This window comes from Entelurus aequoreus, linkage group LG21 (genome assembly GCF_033978785.1).
Source record: "Entelurus aequoreus isolate RoL-2023_Sb linkage group LG21, RoL_Eaeq_v1.1, whole genome shotgun sequence".
In the NCBI taxonomy this organism is placed as follows: Eukaryota; Metazoa; Chordata; class Actinopteri; order Syngnathiformes; family Syngnathidae; genus Entelurus; species Entelurus aequoreus.
In genome coordinates this window covers 6,768,743-6,782,173 of record NC_084751.1, presented here as the reverse complement: position 1 = coordinate 6,782,173, position 13,431 = coordinate 6,768,743, and the positions used below count along the sequence as shown (strand labels likewise).

The 13,431-nt window shown below is 42.0% G+C and overlaps 1 protein-coding gene across 2 annotated transcripts; it reads right to left on the bottom strand.

Annotated features, from left to right (window-relative positions):
• Positions 1 to 482: 482 nt before the first annotated feature.
• On the bottom strand, positions 483 to 13,215 carry grnb (granulin b). 2 transcript variants are annotated; one of them, XM_062030631.1, is made up of 13 exons: positions 13,041 to 13,215; positions 12,768 to 12,859; positions 9,684 to 9,815; positions 9,453 to 9,575; positions 9,120 to 9,233; positions 5,134 to 5,373; positions 4,915 to 5,041; positions 3,881 to 3,990; positions 3,703 to 3,819; positions 3,423 to 3,545; positions 1,068 to 1,289; positions 795 to 998; positions 483 to 733 (listed from the first exon to the last, which is right to left on the bottom strand). In XM_062030631.1, exons 2-13 carry the CDS (start codon positions 12,804 to 12,806, stop codon positions 620 to 622), a joined length of 1,665 nt encoding a protein of 554 aa, XP_061886615.1. In that variant the 5' UTR covers positions 12,807 to 12,859; positions 13,041 to 13,215; the 3' UTR covers positions 483 to 619. The 2 variants fall into 2 exon arrangements, with proteins under 2 accessions (XP_061886615.1, XP_061886614.1); XM_062030630.1 differs by having other exon boundaries at positions 3,697 to 3,819; positions 13,041 to 13,213.
• Positions 13,216 to 13,431: the final 216 nt, after the last annotated feature.

The following is a 13,431-nucleotide window of genomic DNA, read 5'->3' as shown; positions in this document are numbered from 1 at the left end:
GTGGACTGTCTAAGTGGACTGACACTTAAGTGGACTGTCTAAGTGGACTGACACTTAAGTGGACTGACACTTAAGTGGACTGTCTAAGTGGACTGACACTTAAGTGGACTGACACTTAAGTGGACTGTCTAAGTGGACTGACACTTAAGTGGACTGTCTAAGTAGACTGACACTTAAGTGGACTGACACTTAAGTGGACTGTCTAAGTGGACTGACACTTAAGTGGACTGACACTTAAGTGGACACTTAAATGACAGTGCACTTAAATGCAATGACACTCAGCTGTTCTCACTTAAGTCATGTCCCCTAGTGGCCACTAGCTGCACAGAGTACAAAGAGAAACTTTGATTGAACACAGATCAAAGTATCACTGCTATTGATCCCAATTGAACACAGATCAAAGTGATGTTTTGGTCCTAATTGAATTCAGATCAAAGTGATCTATTGATCCTAATATAATATAATATAATATAAGATGAGCATGAACAACCAAACTAATCTTTACTCAACAAAAAGATGAAATTTCACACTTCCTGCATTGCCTCATTTTCATCCAATGACATCACATGTCATGGAGACAGCCCACGAGGGGGCGGAGTCACATCCAATGATAGGCAGGTTAGAGCTCTGCACCTGTGTTCCAGGTGGGCGGAGCCGGGCTGCAGCCGCCAGTCTTCAAGTCGCAGAAGAAGCCGGCGGGACAACATCGTCTCAGGTCGGCACAGCAGGTGGCCTGCGGACACACAGTCGGTGTTAGGCCACGCCCACAAATGCATCGGACAAGATGGACCTACCCCGGGGGAGGGGCAGCAGGCCCACTGGGAGGCGGAGCTCCTGCAGCACGTCTCTCGCTCGGGGCAGCCGAACGCGGCGGTGGCGTCACACGGCGTGACGGCAGGGAGCGCCGCCATGGGCGTGGTCTTCTCGCACGTTCCCGTCTCCATGTTGCAGGTGTATCCCTGCGGGCAGCAGTGCTCCCGGTCCGCACAGCACACGGCCTGCCAAGCACATGTGGGCGGGGCTTAGCCTTTTTGCGGTGGCAGGCAAACAGGAAGTGGCGTGGGCACCTTGACCAGCGGGCAGCAGCCCCACTCTCCGTCGGGCAGCTTGCAGCACGTACTTCCTGCCGCGCAGCTGCTCTTGTTGTCACACTTCACGTCCGCCACCGTGCTCGCCGCCACCTTGGCCAGCCAGGGCACCGCACGCCGTCCTCTGGAGCAGGACGCGCGGTGTGGCTCGCACACGTGTCCGGCGGGACAGCAGTGCTCGCCGTCCTCGCAACACACGGCCTGCTTACAAAGACTCACTGAAACCTCCTGGCGCTCCGACACGTCAAACACAAACACTCTCCTATGCTCATTAGGCAGCAACCAGCCATTAACAGGCAATTTAGCATATGAACCATTCATTCAAATTAAATTTAGCATATGAACGATTCATTAAAATTAAATTTAGTATATGAACGATTCATTAAAATTAAATTTAGCATATGAACGGTTCATTAAAATTTAATTTAGCATATGAACGGTTCATTAAAATTAAATTTAGCATACGAACGATTCTTTAAAATTAAATTTAGCATACAAACGATTCATTAAAATTAAATTTAGCATATGAACGAATCATTAAAATTAAAATTAGCATATGAACGATTCTTTAAGAGTCAATTTAGCATATGAACGATTCATTAAAATTAAATTTAGCATATGAACGGTTCATTAAAATTAAATTTAGCATACAAACGATTCATTAAAATTAAATTTAGCATATGAACGAATCATTAAAATTAAAATTAGCATATGAACGATTCTTTAAGAGTCAATTTAGCATATGAACGATTCATTAAAATTAAATTTAGCATATGAAAGATTCATTAAAATTAAATTTAGCATATGAACGATTCTTTAAGAGTCAATTTAGCATATGAACGATTCATTAAAATTTAATTTAGCATATGAACGATTCATTAAAATTAAATTTAGCATATGAACGATTCTTTAAGAGTCAATTTAGCATATGAATGATTCATTAAGAGTCAATTTAGCATATGAACGATTCATTATGATTCGGTTTAGTGTATGAACGATTCATTAAAATTAAATTTAGCATATGAACGATTCATTAAAATTAAAATTAGCATATGAATGATTCTTTAAGAGTCAATTTAGCATATGAATGATTCATTAAAATTCAATTTAGCATATGAACGATTCATTAAAATTCAATTTAGCATATGAACGATTCATTAAAATTCAATTTAGCATATGAACAATTCTTTAAGAGTCAATTTAGCATATGAACGATTCATTATGATTCGGTTTAGTGTATGAACGATTCATTAAAATTCAATTTAGCATATGAACGATTCATTAAAATTAAAATTAGCATATGAACGATTCTTTAAGAGTCAATTTAGCATATGAACGATTCATTAAAATTAAATTTAGCATATAAACGATTCATTAAAATTAAATTTAGCATATGAACGATTCATTAAAATTAAATTTAGCATATGAACGATTCATTAAAATTAAATTTAGCATATGAACGATTCATTAAAATTAAATTTAGCATATGAACGATTCATTAAAATTCAATTTAGCATATGAACGATTCATTAAAATTCAATTTAGCATATGAACGATTCTTTAAGAGTCAATTTAGCATATGAACGATTCATTATGATTCGGTTTAGTGTATGAACGATTCATTAAAATTAAATTTAGCATATGAACGATTCATTAAAATTAAAATTAGCATATGAACGATTCTTTAAGAGTCAATTTAGCATATGAACGATTCATTAAAATTCAATTTAGCATATGAACGATTCATTAAAATTAAATTTAGCATATGAACGATTCATTAAAATTCAATTTAGCATATGAACGATTCATTAAAATTAAATTTAGCATATGAACGATTCATTAAGAGTCAATTTAGTATATGAACGATTCATTAAAATTAAATTTAGCATATGAACGATTCATTAAAATTCAATTTAGCATATGAACAATTCTTTAAGAGTCAATTTAGCATATGAACGATTCATTATGATTCGGTTTAGTGTATGAACGATTCATTAAAATTCAATTTAGCATATGAACGATTCATTATGATTTGGTTTAGTGTATGAACGATTCATTAAAATTCAATTTAGCATATGAACGATTCTTTAAGTCAATTTACATATGAACAATTCATTAAGAGTCATTTTAGCATATGAACGATTCATTATAATTTGGTTTAGTGTATGAATGATTCATTAAATTCAAAATAGTGTATGAACGATTCATTGAAATGCTTTTTAATATATGAACAATTGATTAGGATTCGATTTAGTGTATGAACGATTCATTAGGACATGCTAAGTCATGTGACATGAGAGGGAGGAGGCGGCGTGCTCAGTCATGTGACATTACCTGTGGCAGTGGGCAACACCCCCAGGTGCGCGTCCTCTTCATGAAGCAGCAGCTGGTGTCTTTGGGGCAGCTGGTCCGCTCGTCACATGACTTTCTGGGCCAAGGGAGGCGGAGCTGTGCGGGCTGGTGCCAGGTGTGGTGTGTGCCAGGTGTAGGACAGGTGTGTGCCAGGTGTAGGACAGGTGTGTGCCAGGTGTAGGACAGGTGTAGGACAGGTGCAGGACAGGTGGTGAGAGTGGGCATGAGGGTTAAGGAAGAGGATTTAGTTGCTCACCTCCACCTTAGTGAGCCAGGGCAGGGGCGGGGCCACACCTGAGGGGTCGTCACACGTCTGTGCCTTCAGGTTGCACACCTTGGCGTGAGGACAGCAGTGCTGGTGGTCACTGCAGCACACGGCCTGGTCGCATGTCACATGGTTACATCCCTGACCGCCATGACGCTCACCTGACCATCTTTACCTGCTCCAGGGGGCAGCAGGCCCAACCCCCGCTCACGCTCCTGCAACAGGTGGACACTCCGGAACACCAGGTGGACTCGTCACACTCGCTCTTCTCTGCCAACACCACTACTACAAGTAGTAGTAGTAGGCAACGTAACACAAGCAGTAGTAGTAGTAGGTAACGTAACACAAGTAGTAGTAGTAGGTAACGTAACACAAGTAGTAGTAGTAGGTAACATAACACAAGTAGTAGTAGTAGGTAACGTAAAACAAGTAGTAGTAGTAGGTAACGTAAAACAAGTAGTAGTAGTAGGTAACGTAACACAAGTAGTAGGTAACGTAACACAAGTAGTAGTAGGTAACGTAACACAAGTAGTAGTAGGTAACGTAACACAAGTAGTAGTAGGTAACGTAACACAAGTAGTAGTAGGTAACATAACACAAGTAGTAGGTAACGTAACACAAGTAGTAGTAGGTAACATAACTAGTAGGTAACGTAACACAAGTAGTAGTAGGTAACGTAACACAAGTAGTAGTAGGTAACATAACACAAGTAGTAGGTAACGTAACACAAGTAGTAGTAGGTAACGTAACACAAGTAGCAGTAGTAGGTAACGTAACACAAGTAGTAGTAGGTAACGTAACACAAGTAGTAGTAGGTAACGTAACACAAGTAGTAGTAGGTAACGTAACACAAGTAGTAGTAGGTAACGTAACACAAGTAGTAGTAGGTAACGTAACACAAGTAGTAGTAGGTAACGTAACACAAGTAGTAGTAGGTAACATAACAAGTAGTAGGTAACGTAACACAAGTAGTAGTAGGTAACATAACACAAGTAGTAGGTAACATAACACAAGTAGTAGTAGGTAACATAACACAAGTAGTAGTAGGTAACGTAACACAAGTAGTAGTAGGTAACGTAACACAAGTAGTAGTAGGTAACGTAACACAAGTAGTAGTAGGTAACGTAACACAAGTAGTAGTAGGTAACGTAGCACAAGTAGTAGTAGGTAACATAACACAAGTAGTAGGTAACGTAACACAGGTCTTACCGTTACCGGCTGATGCAGGAAGTTTCTTAAGGTGTGTTACTTGAGCATCAGCTGATTGGCACACGCCACGCTGCAGGTCACATGTGCTGTTGCCAGGGCAACAGTGGACATGGTGGCAGCACCCGGCCTGCGAGGAGAACACAATGATGTCATGAAATAATAATAATATGAGCAGAGTGCTGCAATGACATCATCAGTAATGTGTGAGAGGACACACACCTGCGTGTGAGGACAGCATCCATAGTCTCCGCCCACAAGCAGGCAACAGGTGAAGGTGTCGGGACAGCCGCCGGGACATGTGACTGACGCCACGCCGACACCGTGGTCATCCTTGGTCTTGGCGGGCAGTTTGGCCAGCAGGGGGCGCCAGCTGCCCGAAGGAGAGACACATTTGGACTTGGAAATGTCACATGTGCTTCCCTCAGGACAACAATGACGCTTGTCCTCACAGCACACCGCCTGCAGGGGGGAGGGTGATGTCACGGGCTTGTCCACATGTGCCACACATGTACATCCATACAACATGGAGGGTGATGTCACGGGCTTGTCCACATGTGCCACACATGTACATCCATACAAGATGGAGGGTGATGTCACGGGCTTGTCCACATGTGCCACACATGTACATCCATACAAGATGGAGGGTGATGTCACGGGCTTGTCCACATGTGCCACACATGTACATCCATACAGTAAACATGGCTTCATAAAACATGTTTCTTATTGCACTCACAACAATCTCAGAAGGTTGAAATAGAAATGAAAGGTCATTAAACACTTTGCGTTTTTCTTGTTGCACTCAGACAACAGTTTACTATTTTTCACAATCAACAACTAGATCAGAATATAATAAAAAAGCTTTAATAATATTAAATTATTTATGATTTATGGTTGCCACTCCTGGTCTGTGCTTTAAAGTCCTCCTGAAAGCCACTACTAGCGACCACGCAGTCTGATAGTTTATACATCAATGATGACATCTTAACATTGCAACACATGCCAATACGGCCGGGTTAACTTAGAAAGTGACATTTTACATTTCCCGCTAAACTTCCGCTTGAAAAGGTCTATGTATGATGACGTATGTATGATGACGTATGTATGATGACGTATGTATGATGACGTATGTATGATGACGTATGTATGATGACGTATGTATGATGACGTATGCGCATGACATCAATGGTTGAAATGGAAGTATTGGTACACATTGAATCCAATACAAAAAAGCTCTGTTTTCATGTCATAATTCCACAGTATTCTGGACATCTGTGTTGGTGAATCTTTTGCAATTTGTTTAATGAACAATGGAGACTGCAAAGAAGAAAGCTGTAGGTGGGATCGGTGTATTAGCGGCTGGCTGCAGCAACACAACCAGGAGGACTTTGACTTGGATAGCAGACACACTATCCGACGCTAGCCGCCGACCGCATCGATGATCGGGTGAAGTCCTTCGTCACGCCGTCGATCGTTGGAACGCAGGTGAGCGCGGGTGTTGATGAGCAGATGAGGTCTGGCTGGCGTAGGTGGAGAGCTAATGTTTTTATCATAGCTCTGACGAGGTCCCGTAGCTAAGTTAGCTTCAATGGCGTCGTTAGCAACAGCATTGCTAGGCTTCGACAGGCGGCACAGCATTAACCGTGTAGTTACATGTCCAGTGTTTGGTTCGGTGTCTCCTGATAGTAGAAGTAATAATAGTATTGTTGATCTGCTGTCTATCCTTCCAGTCAGGGGCTTATTTCTTTTGTTTCTATCTGCATTTGAACACGATGCTAGCACGTTAGCTCCGTAGCTAAAGTGCTTCACCGATGTATTGTCGTGGAGATAAAAGTCACTGTGAATGTCCATTTGGCGTTCTGGACTCTCATTTTCAAGAGGGTATAGTATCCCAGGTGCTTTCAAATACAAATCCGTGATCCACAATAGAAAAAGGAGAAAGTGTGGAATCCAATGAGCCAGCTTGTACCTAAGTTACGGTCAGAGCGAAAAAAGATACGTCCTGCACTGCACTCTAGTCCTTCACTCTCACGTTCCTCATCCACAAATCTTTCATCCTGGCTCAAATTAATGGGGTAATCGTCACTTTCTCGGTCCGAATCTCTCTCGCTGCTGGTGTAAACAATGTGGAAATGTGAGGAGCCTTTCAACCTGTGACGTTACGCTACTTTCAACCTGTGACGTCACGCTACTTTCAACCTGTGACGTCACGCTACTTCCGCTACAGGCAAGGCTTTTTTTTTATCAGCGACCAAAAGTTGCAAACTTTATCGTCGATGTTCTCTACTAAATCCTTTCAGCAAAAACATGGCAATATCGCGAAATGATGAAGTATGACACATAGAATGGATCTGCTATCCCCGTTTAAATAAGAAAACTTCATTTCAGTAGGCCTTTAAGAAAAGTACAATTATTAGTTAAGTACTATAAACAAAACTATGGATAAAAGTACACATAAGACATGTAGCAGGTAAAACACACTTTTGTTAAAGATAAAACCAATTGTAGCAATTTGTTACAAAATGTAGTCATTTTACTTGCATTAGTTGACGCTAGATGGGCGGTTTTAACTCTGCTAATATTTGGCATCAAGCCAAGCAGCTGTGTGTGTGCATGTACGTATCTACATGTTACGTACCGACATGTCACGTACCGACATGTCACGTACCGACATGTCACGTATCGACATGTCACGTACCGACATGTCACGTACCGACATGTCACGTACCGACATGTCACGTACCGACATGTCACGTACCGACATGTCACGTATCGACATGTCACGTATCGACATGTCACGTATCGACATGTCACGTATCTACATGTCACGTATCTACATGTCACGTACCTACATGTCACGTATCTACATGTCACGTACCTACATGTCACGTACCTACATGTCACGTACCTACATGTCACGTATCTACATGTTACGTATCTACATGTCACGTATCTACATGTCACGTACCTACATGTCACGTATCTACATGTCACGTACCTACATGTCACGTATCTACATGTTACGTATCTACATGTCACGTATCTACAGGTTACGTACCAACAGGTTACGTACCTACAGGTTACGTATCTACAGGTTACGTATCTACAGGTTACGTATCTACATGTTACGTATCTACATGTTAGGTATCTACATGTTACGTATCTACATGTCACGTATCTACATGTCACGTATCTACATGCTATGTATCTACATGTCACGTATCTACATGTCACGTATCTACATGTCACCTATCTACATGTCACGTATCTACATGTCACGTATCTACATGTTACGTATCTACATGTTACGTATGTACATGTTACGTATCTACATGTTACGTATCTACATGTGCACAGCAGAGGAGCTAGTTAACTTACTGTATGAGAGTAGTATGTGTGTGTTTGCAAAAATTCAATGTGTTGCTGAGTGACGTCAGTAAGTGAGTGGGCGAGTAAAGAGAGGGAGAGGTAGCACATGCACTGCACAGTAGAGTGATGAATGGGTCTGGTTGTGTCCTGCGAAACTAATAATAAAGCAACCAGATTGTCACAAATCAGCGGCCTAGAATTCTGACCTGAAAGTGGAGCTTAGCAGACCCATTGGCGGGTAAAGTGAAGTGTGCTAACCCGACGAAAACATCGACCCTGATGGGAACATCTGCCCTGTGTTCCTCTTCTTTGGTCTGCACCGGAGCAGAACAGCAGGACAGGTGTAACAACTACATTATCGCATGTCACTATTTAAACTTTGTGTTCAGATCTGAATGTTCATTATTTAAACGATTACTTAAGTTTGAAGCAAAGGTGCTAATACTAATTGTCACATTTGGTGAGGCTTTTTTAAAGCAACACTTGAAGCTTCAACGTCACTTTTACAGTTAGTTTTGAAGTCCAAATACTGCATATTGTACTTCACACCCTCTTTATTAACCAGTAGAATTGTAGTTTGTATTGTTAGTTTTGAAGTCCAAATACTGCATATTGTACTTCACACCCTCTTTATTAACCAGTAGAATTGTAGTGTTGCCATCCTTCCTCTCCAAGATGTTGCCACACAGCAGCATTCACATGAAAGAACGCTACCACTACTTTTCAAAGGCAGTATAGTGCCTATTTCAATCAATTAGTATTGTGGTAATTCATTAGTACCGGTATACCGTACAATCCTACTGGTTAGCGGGTATGCTCGGCTAACTTGGCGACGTCACCTTGGGTAACGGGCAGCAGCCCCAGGAGCTGTCAGGAAGCTGGCAACACGTGGTGGCGTCCGGACACTCGGACTGTTGGTCAGGACACATGATGGCCGCCGCTCGCTGACTCAGCTGAATGACACACACACACACACACACACACACACACACACACACACACACACACACACACACACACACACACACACACACACACACACACACACACACACACACACACACACACACACACACACACACACACACACACACACACACACACACACACACACACACACACACTTGATACTCTATTCCTGACGTGTGCACGTGTGTGTGAGCTGCTCCAACCTGCTGCGCAGGAAGTGGGCTGGCCCAAGGAAGGGAGGCGGTCTTGTTGACACACCTGTCATGGAGGACGTCACACACGCTGCCCTCAAAGCAGCAGTGGAGGCCGTCTGAGCAGCACACGGCCTGACACACACACACACACACACACACACACACACACACACACACACACACACACACACACATCATAAAAAACACACACTTGGCCTCCGTGTTGTGCGGGCGACTCACGCGTGACAGTGGGCAACATCCGTATCCTCCCATGGCGTTCTTACAGCAGGTGCTCTGGTCCTCGCACACGCCGCCATCAGGACAGACGAGGGCGGCGCTCAGGGTCAGCAGGGTCAAGCCTAGGATGCACGTCTGCACACAACAACACACATCTAGGACAGCATTACTGTAACACAACTATTTGAAAATGCCTATTTTAATCTGTGTGTGTGTAATCAGACCTGTGTGTGCATGTTTTTTAATGTGTGTGTGTGTCTGTATCTCAATATGTGTGTGTAATCAGATCTGTGTGTGCATGTTTTAATTTGTGTGTCTGTAACTCAATCTGTGTGTGTCCAATCGGATCTGTGTGCGCATGCTTTAAGGTGTGTGTCTGTATTTCAATCTGTGTGAGTTCAATCAGCTCTGTGTGTGCGTGTTTTAATTTGTGTGTCTGTATCTCAATCTGTGTGTGCGTGTTTTTATTTGTGTCTGTATCTCAATCTGTGTGTGTGTAATCAGATCTGTGTGTGCGTGTTTTAATTTGTGTGTCTGTATCTCAATCTGTGTGTGTAATCAGATCTGTGTGTGCGTGTTTTAATTTGTGTGTCTGTATCTCAATCTGTGTGTGCGTGTTTTAATTTGTGTGTCTGTATCTCAATCTGTGTGTGTAATCAGATCTGTGTGTGCGTGTTTTAATTTGTGTGTCTGTATCTCAATCTGTGTGTGTGTGTTTTAATTTGAGTGTCTGTATCTCAATCTGTGTGTGTGTGTTTTAATTTGTGTGTCTGTATCTCAATCTGTGTGTGCGTGTTTTAATTTGTGTGTCTGTATCTCAATCTGTGTGTGCGTGTTTTAATTTGTGTGTCTGTATCTCAATCTGTGTGTGTAATCAGATCTGTGTGTGCGTGTTTTAATTTGTGTGTCTATCTCAATTTGTGTGTGCGTGTAATCAGATCTGTGTGTGTGTGTTTTATTGTCTTACAAGTCTGTTTACACGGACACACACGTTTTACAAGTCTGTCTACACGGACACACACATCTTACAAGTCTGTTTACACGGACACACACGTCTTACAAGTCTGTTTACACGGACACACACATCTTACAAGTCTGTTTACACGGACACACACGTCTTAAAAGTCTGTTTACACGGACACACACATCTTACAAGTCTGTTTACACGGACACACACATCTTACAAGTCTGTTTACACGGACACACACATCTTACAAGTCTGTTTACACGGACACACACGTCTTAAAAGTCTGTTTACACGGACACACACGTCTTACAAGTCTGTTTACACGGACACACACGTCTTACAAGTCTGTTTACACGGACACACACGTCTTACAAGTCTGTTTACACGGACACACACGTCTTACAAGTCTGTTTACACCAGGGGTGTCCAAAGTGCGGCCCGGGGGACATTTGCGGCCCGGAGCTCGGTTTTTATTGGCCCGCGATACATTCTATAGACCAACTAAACATGTCCCAAATTAGAACAAAAAACTATGAAAAATTAAACGGGACCAAATCTCCCAAACATGGGACCTGCAAACCAAAATGGCCGACAACCTGCATCTGTGTGTGTGTGTGTGTGTGTGTGTGTGTGTGTGTGTGTGTGTGTGTGTGTGTGTATTGGTTACCTTCTTGAGACCTGAGAAAAATGCCTCCCTCTTTAGGACTACCCCTTCTAGATATATAAAAAAATATATATTTACAACATTAATGATATATACATACTATGTAAATATAAAAAAAGGTAAACTTTTAGTTATTTTAATTTTTTTAATAAATTTTTTGTTTGTAATTGGTTTTTAATCTTCATTATTTACTTCAAGGTATTACAGTTTGTCTCTATATACATATTTGTTTATTTGTTTAATACTTTTGGCCAAAGGGGGCGCAATTCAATTTCTTACACACACTTGTTATTTCATATGTTGACCAGAGGGGGATAATGTTGGTGTTGGAGGAGTTGTGAATGACTGCAGGGCCACAACATTAGGTACACCTGCAGACTGCAGCACAGATTTCATATTTTATTCATTCACAACTCCTCCAACACCAACATTATTGTTTCTGCACTTTTTGGCTTCTTATTAAATAACTTTTTTAAATAGATTCAATCTTGCACGTGGAAAGTTTAAGTGTGGCCTTTAGTTGATAGAACACTCCCGTCAGGGGGTGCATTAATCTAGCACAACAGCGGCGCATGGACTTCATTTATAAGTAAAGGTAAGACCATAATAAAAAAATTTTTATATTAAATGTGCTTTTTTGTGTGCTACAGTTTGTATGTGTAAAGTTAAAGTACCAATGATTGTCACACACACACTAGGTGTGGTGAAATTTGTCCTCTGTATTTGACCCATCCCCTTGTTCACCTCCTGGGAGGTGAGGGGACCAGTGGGCAGCAGCGGCGCCGCGCCCGGGAATCATTTTTGGTGATTTAACCCCCAATTCCAACCCTTGATGCTGAGTGCCAAGCAGGGAAGAATGCTGGTATGAGCTTTTAAACATAACCCGTTAACTGCTGCCAATCAAATGGTGAATAAGATACTCTTTAGGGTTCATATGTTTGTAAATGTGACTGTGATGAAGTCAGTGCCTCACCAGCCATGAACCTCACCGCACGTCACTGCCGATGACAAAGGAGTCCGGGACCACAGATAGCCCCTGTACCGCACTTTGGGCAACAGCTCTAGAAGCTAACTGTTAATGGCCACCATAGTCTTAGTAGCGTAGTGTATTTGTTCATCCTATGCTCACATATGGGTTGTATGCACATCCAAAAATCCTGACTTTGGAGCAATGTTCACGGACTCTGGTATTTGGCTCTCTATTAGATGCAATGTTATTGGGAGCATGATTTATGTCATCACTTGTTCACACCTCCTCATATGGAAGATACTTTTCCTTGTTCATGTCTCAAGAAAGGTAGAAATACACACACACACACACACACACACACACACACACACACACACACACACACACACACACACACACACACACAACCTTGAGCTGACAGGGAATGCAATCAAAGTTGGGATGTGTTTGACAATACGTTGAAAGAAGACACTTTTTAAAGCTTACTTTGATGTTAAAAGCTGCGATTATGACCAAACTTCCCATGTTGACGAAGGCAGCAGGTGACGTCACTCGCCTGCATGTGAGCTCCTTCAAACCTTCACACAAAAACACTTTAGACTGTCAATGACGTCTTCCCCGCCTCACAATGTTTGCTGTCACTCAAGCACATTTCTCATCAAAGCCGACACTTATATTCCGCCTCGACGTCGGCGAGTGTTAAGCTAGCAGCTGGGGTTAGCCTAGCATGCTAGTTGGCGAACAAACACATGAAATTACCGTCTTCTTTGTCACAATGGAGTCCACAAGAGTCCCATCAGACGCCAAGTTGAAGAGTGACGAATAAAAAAGATGGAGAAAGTCTTAATGTTTCTCTCGATGGTCTCAAAAGTGTCCACTCAATTAAGTCACGTGACACAGTACCACGTGACCACGCCTCTTTTAAAGAGGCAGTACACTTTTCTTTTGTGTCATGGCGGATCAACAACTTTGTTATGTTTCTCACTTGAGTTCAATAATGTGATCGCCAGCACACATCTGGATTGGCTCCGGTGACAATGCTGTGTAATAATCAAATGTGCAATGTCCTCCGTGTGTCTCTTTTTAGCCAGAGTCACGGAGTACCGTAGTTATTTTCCACGCTTTTACTTTGAAAATAACACTTCCGGTG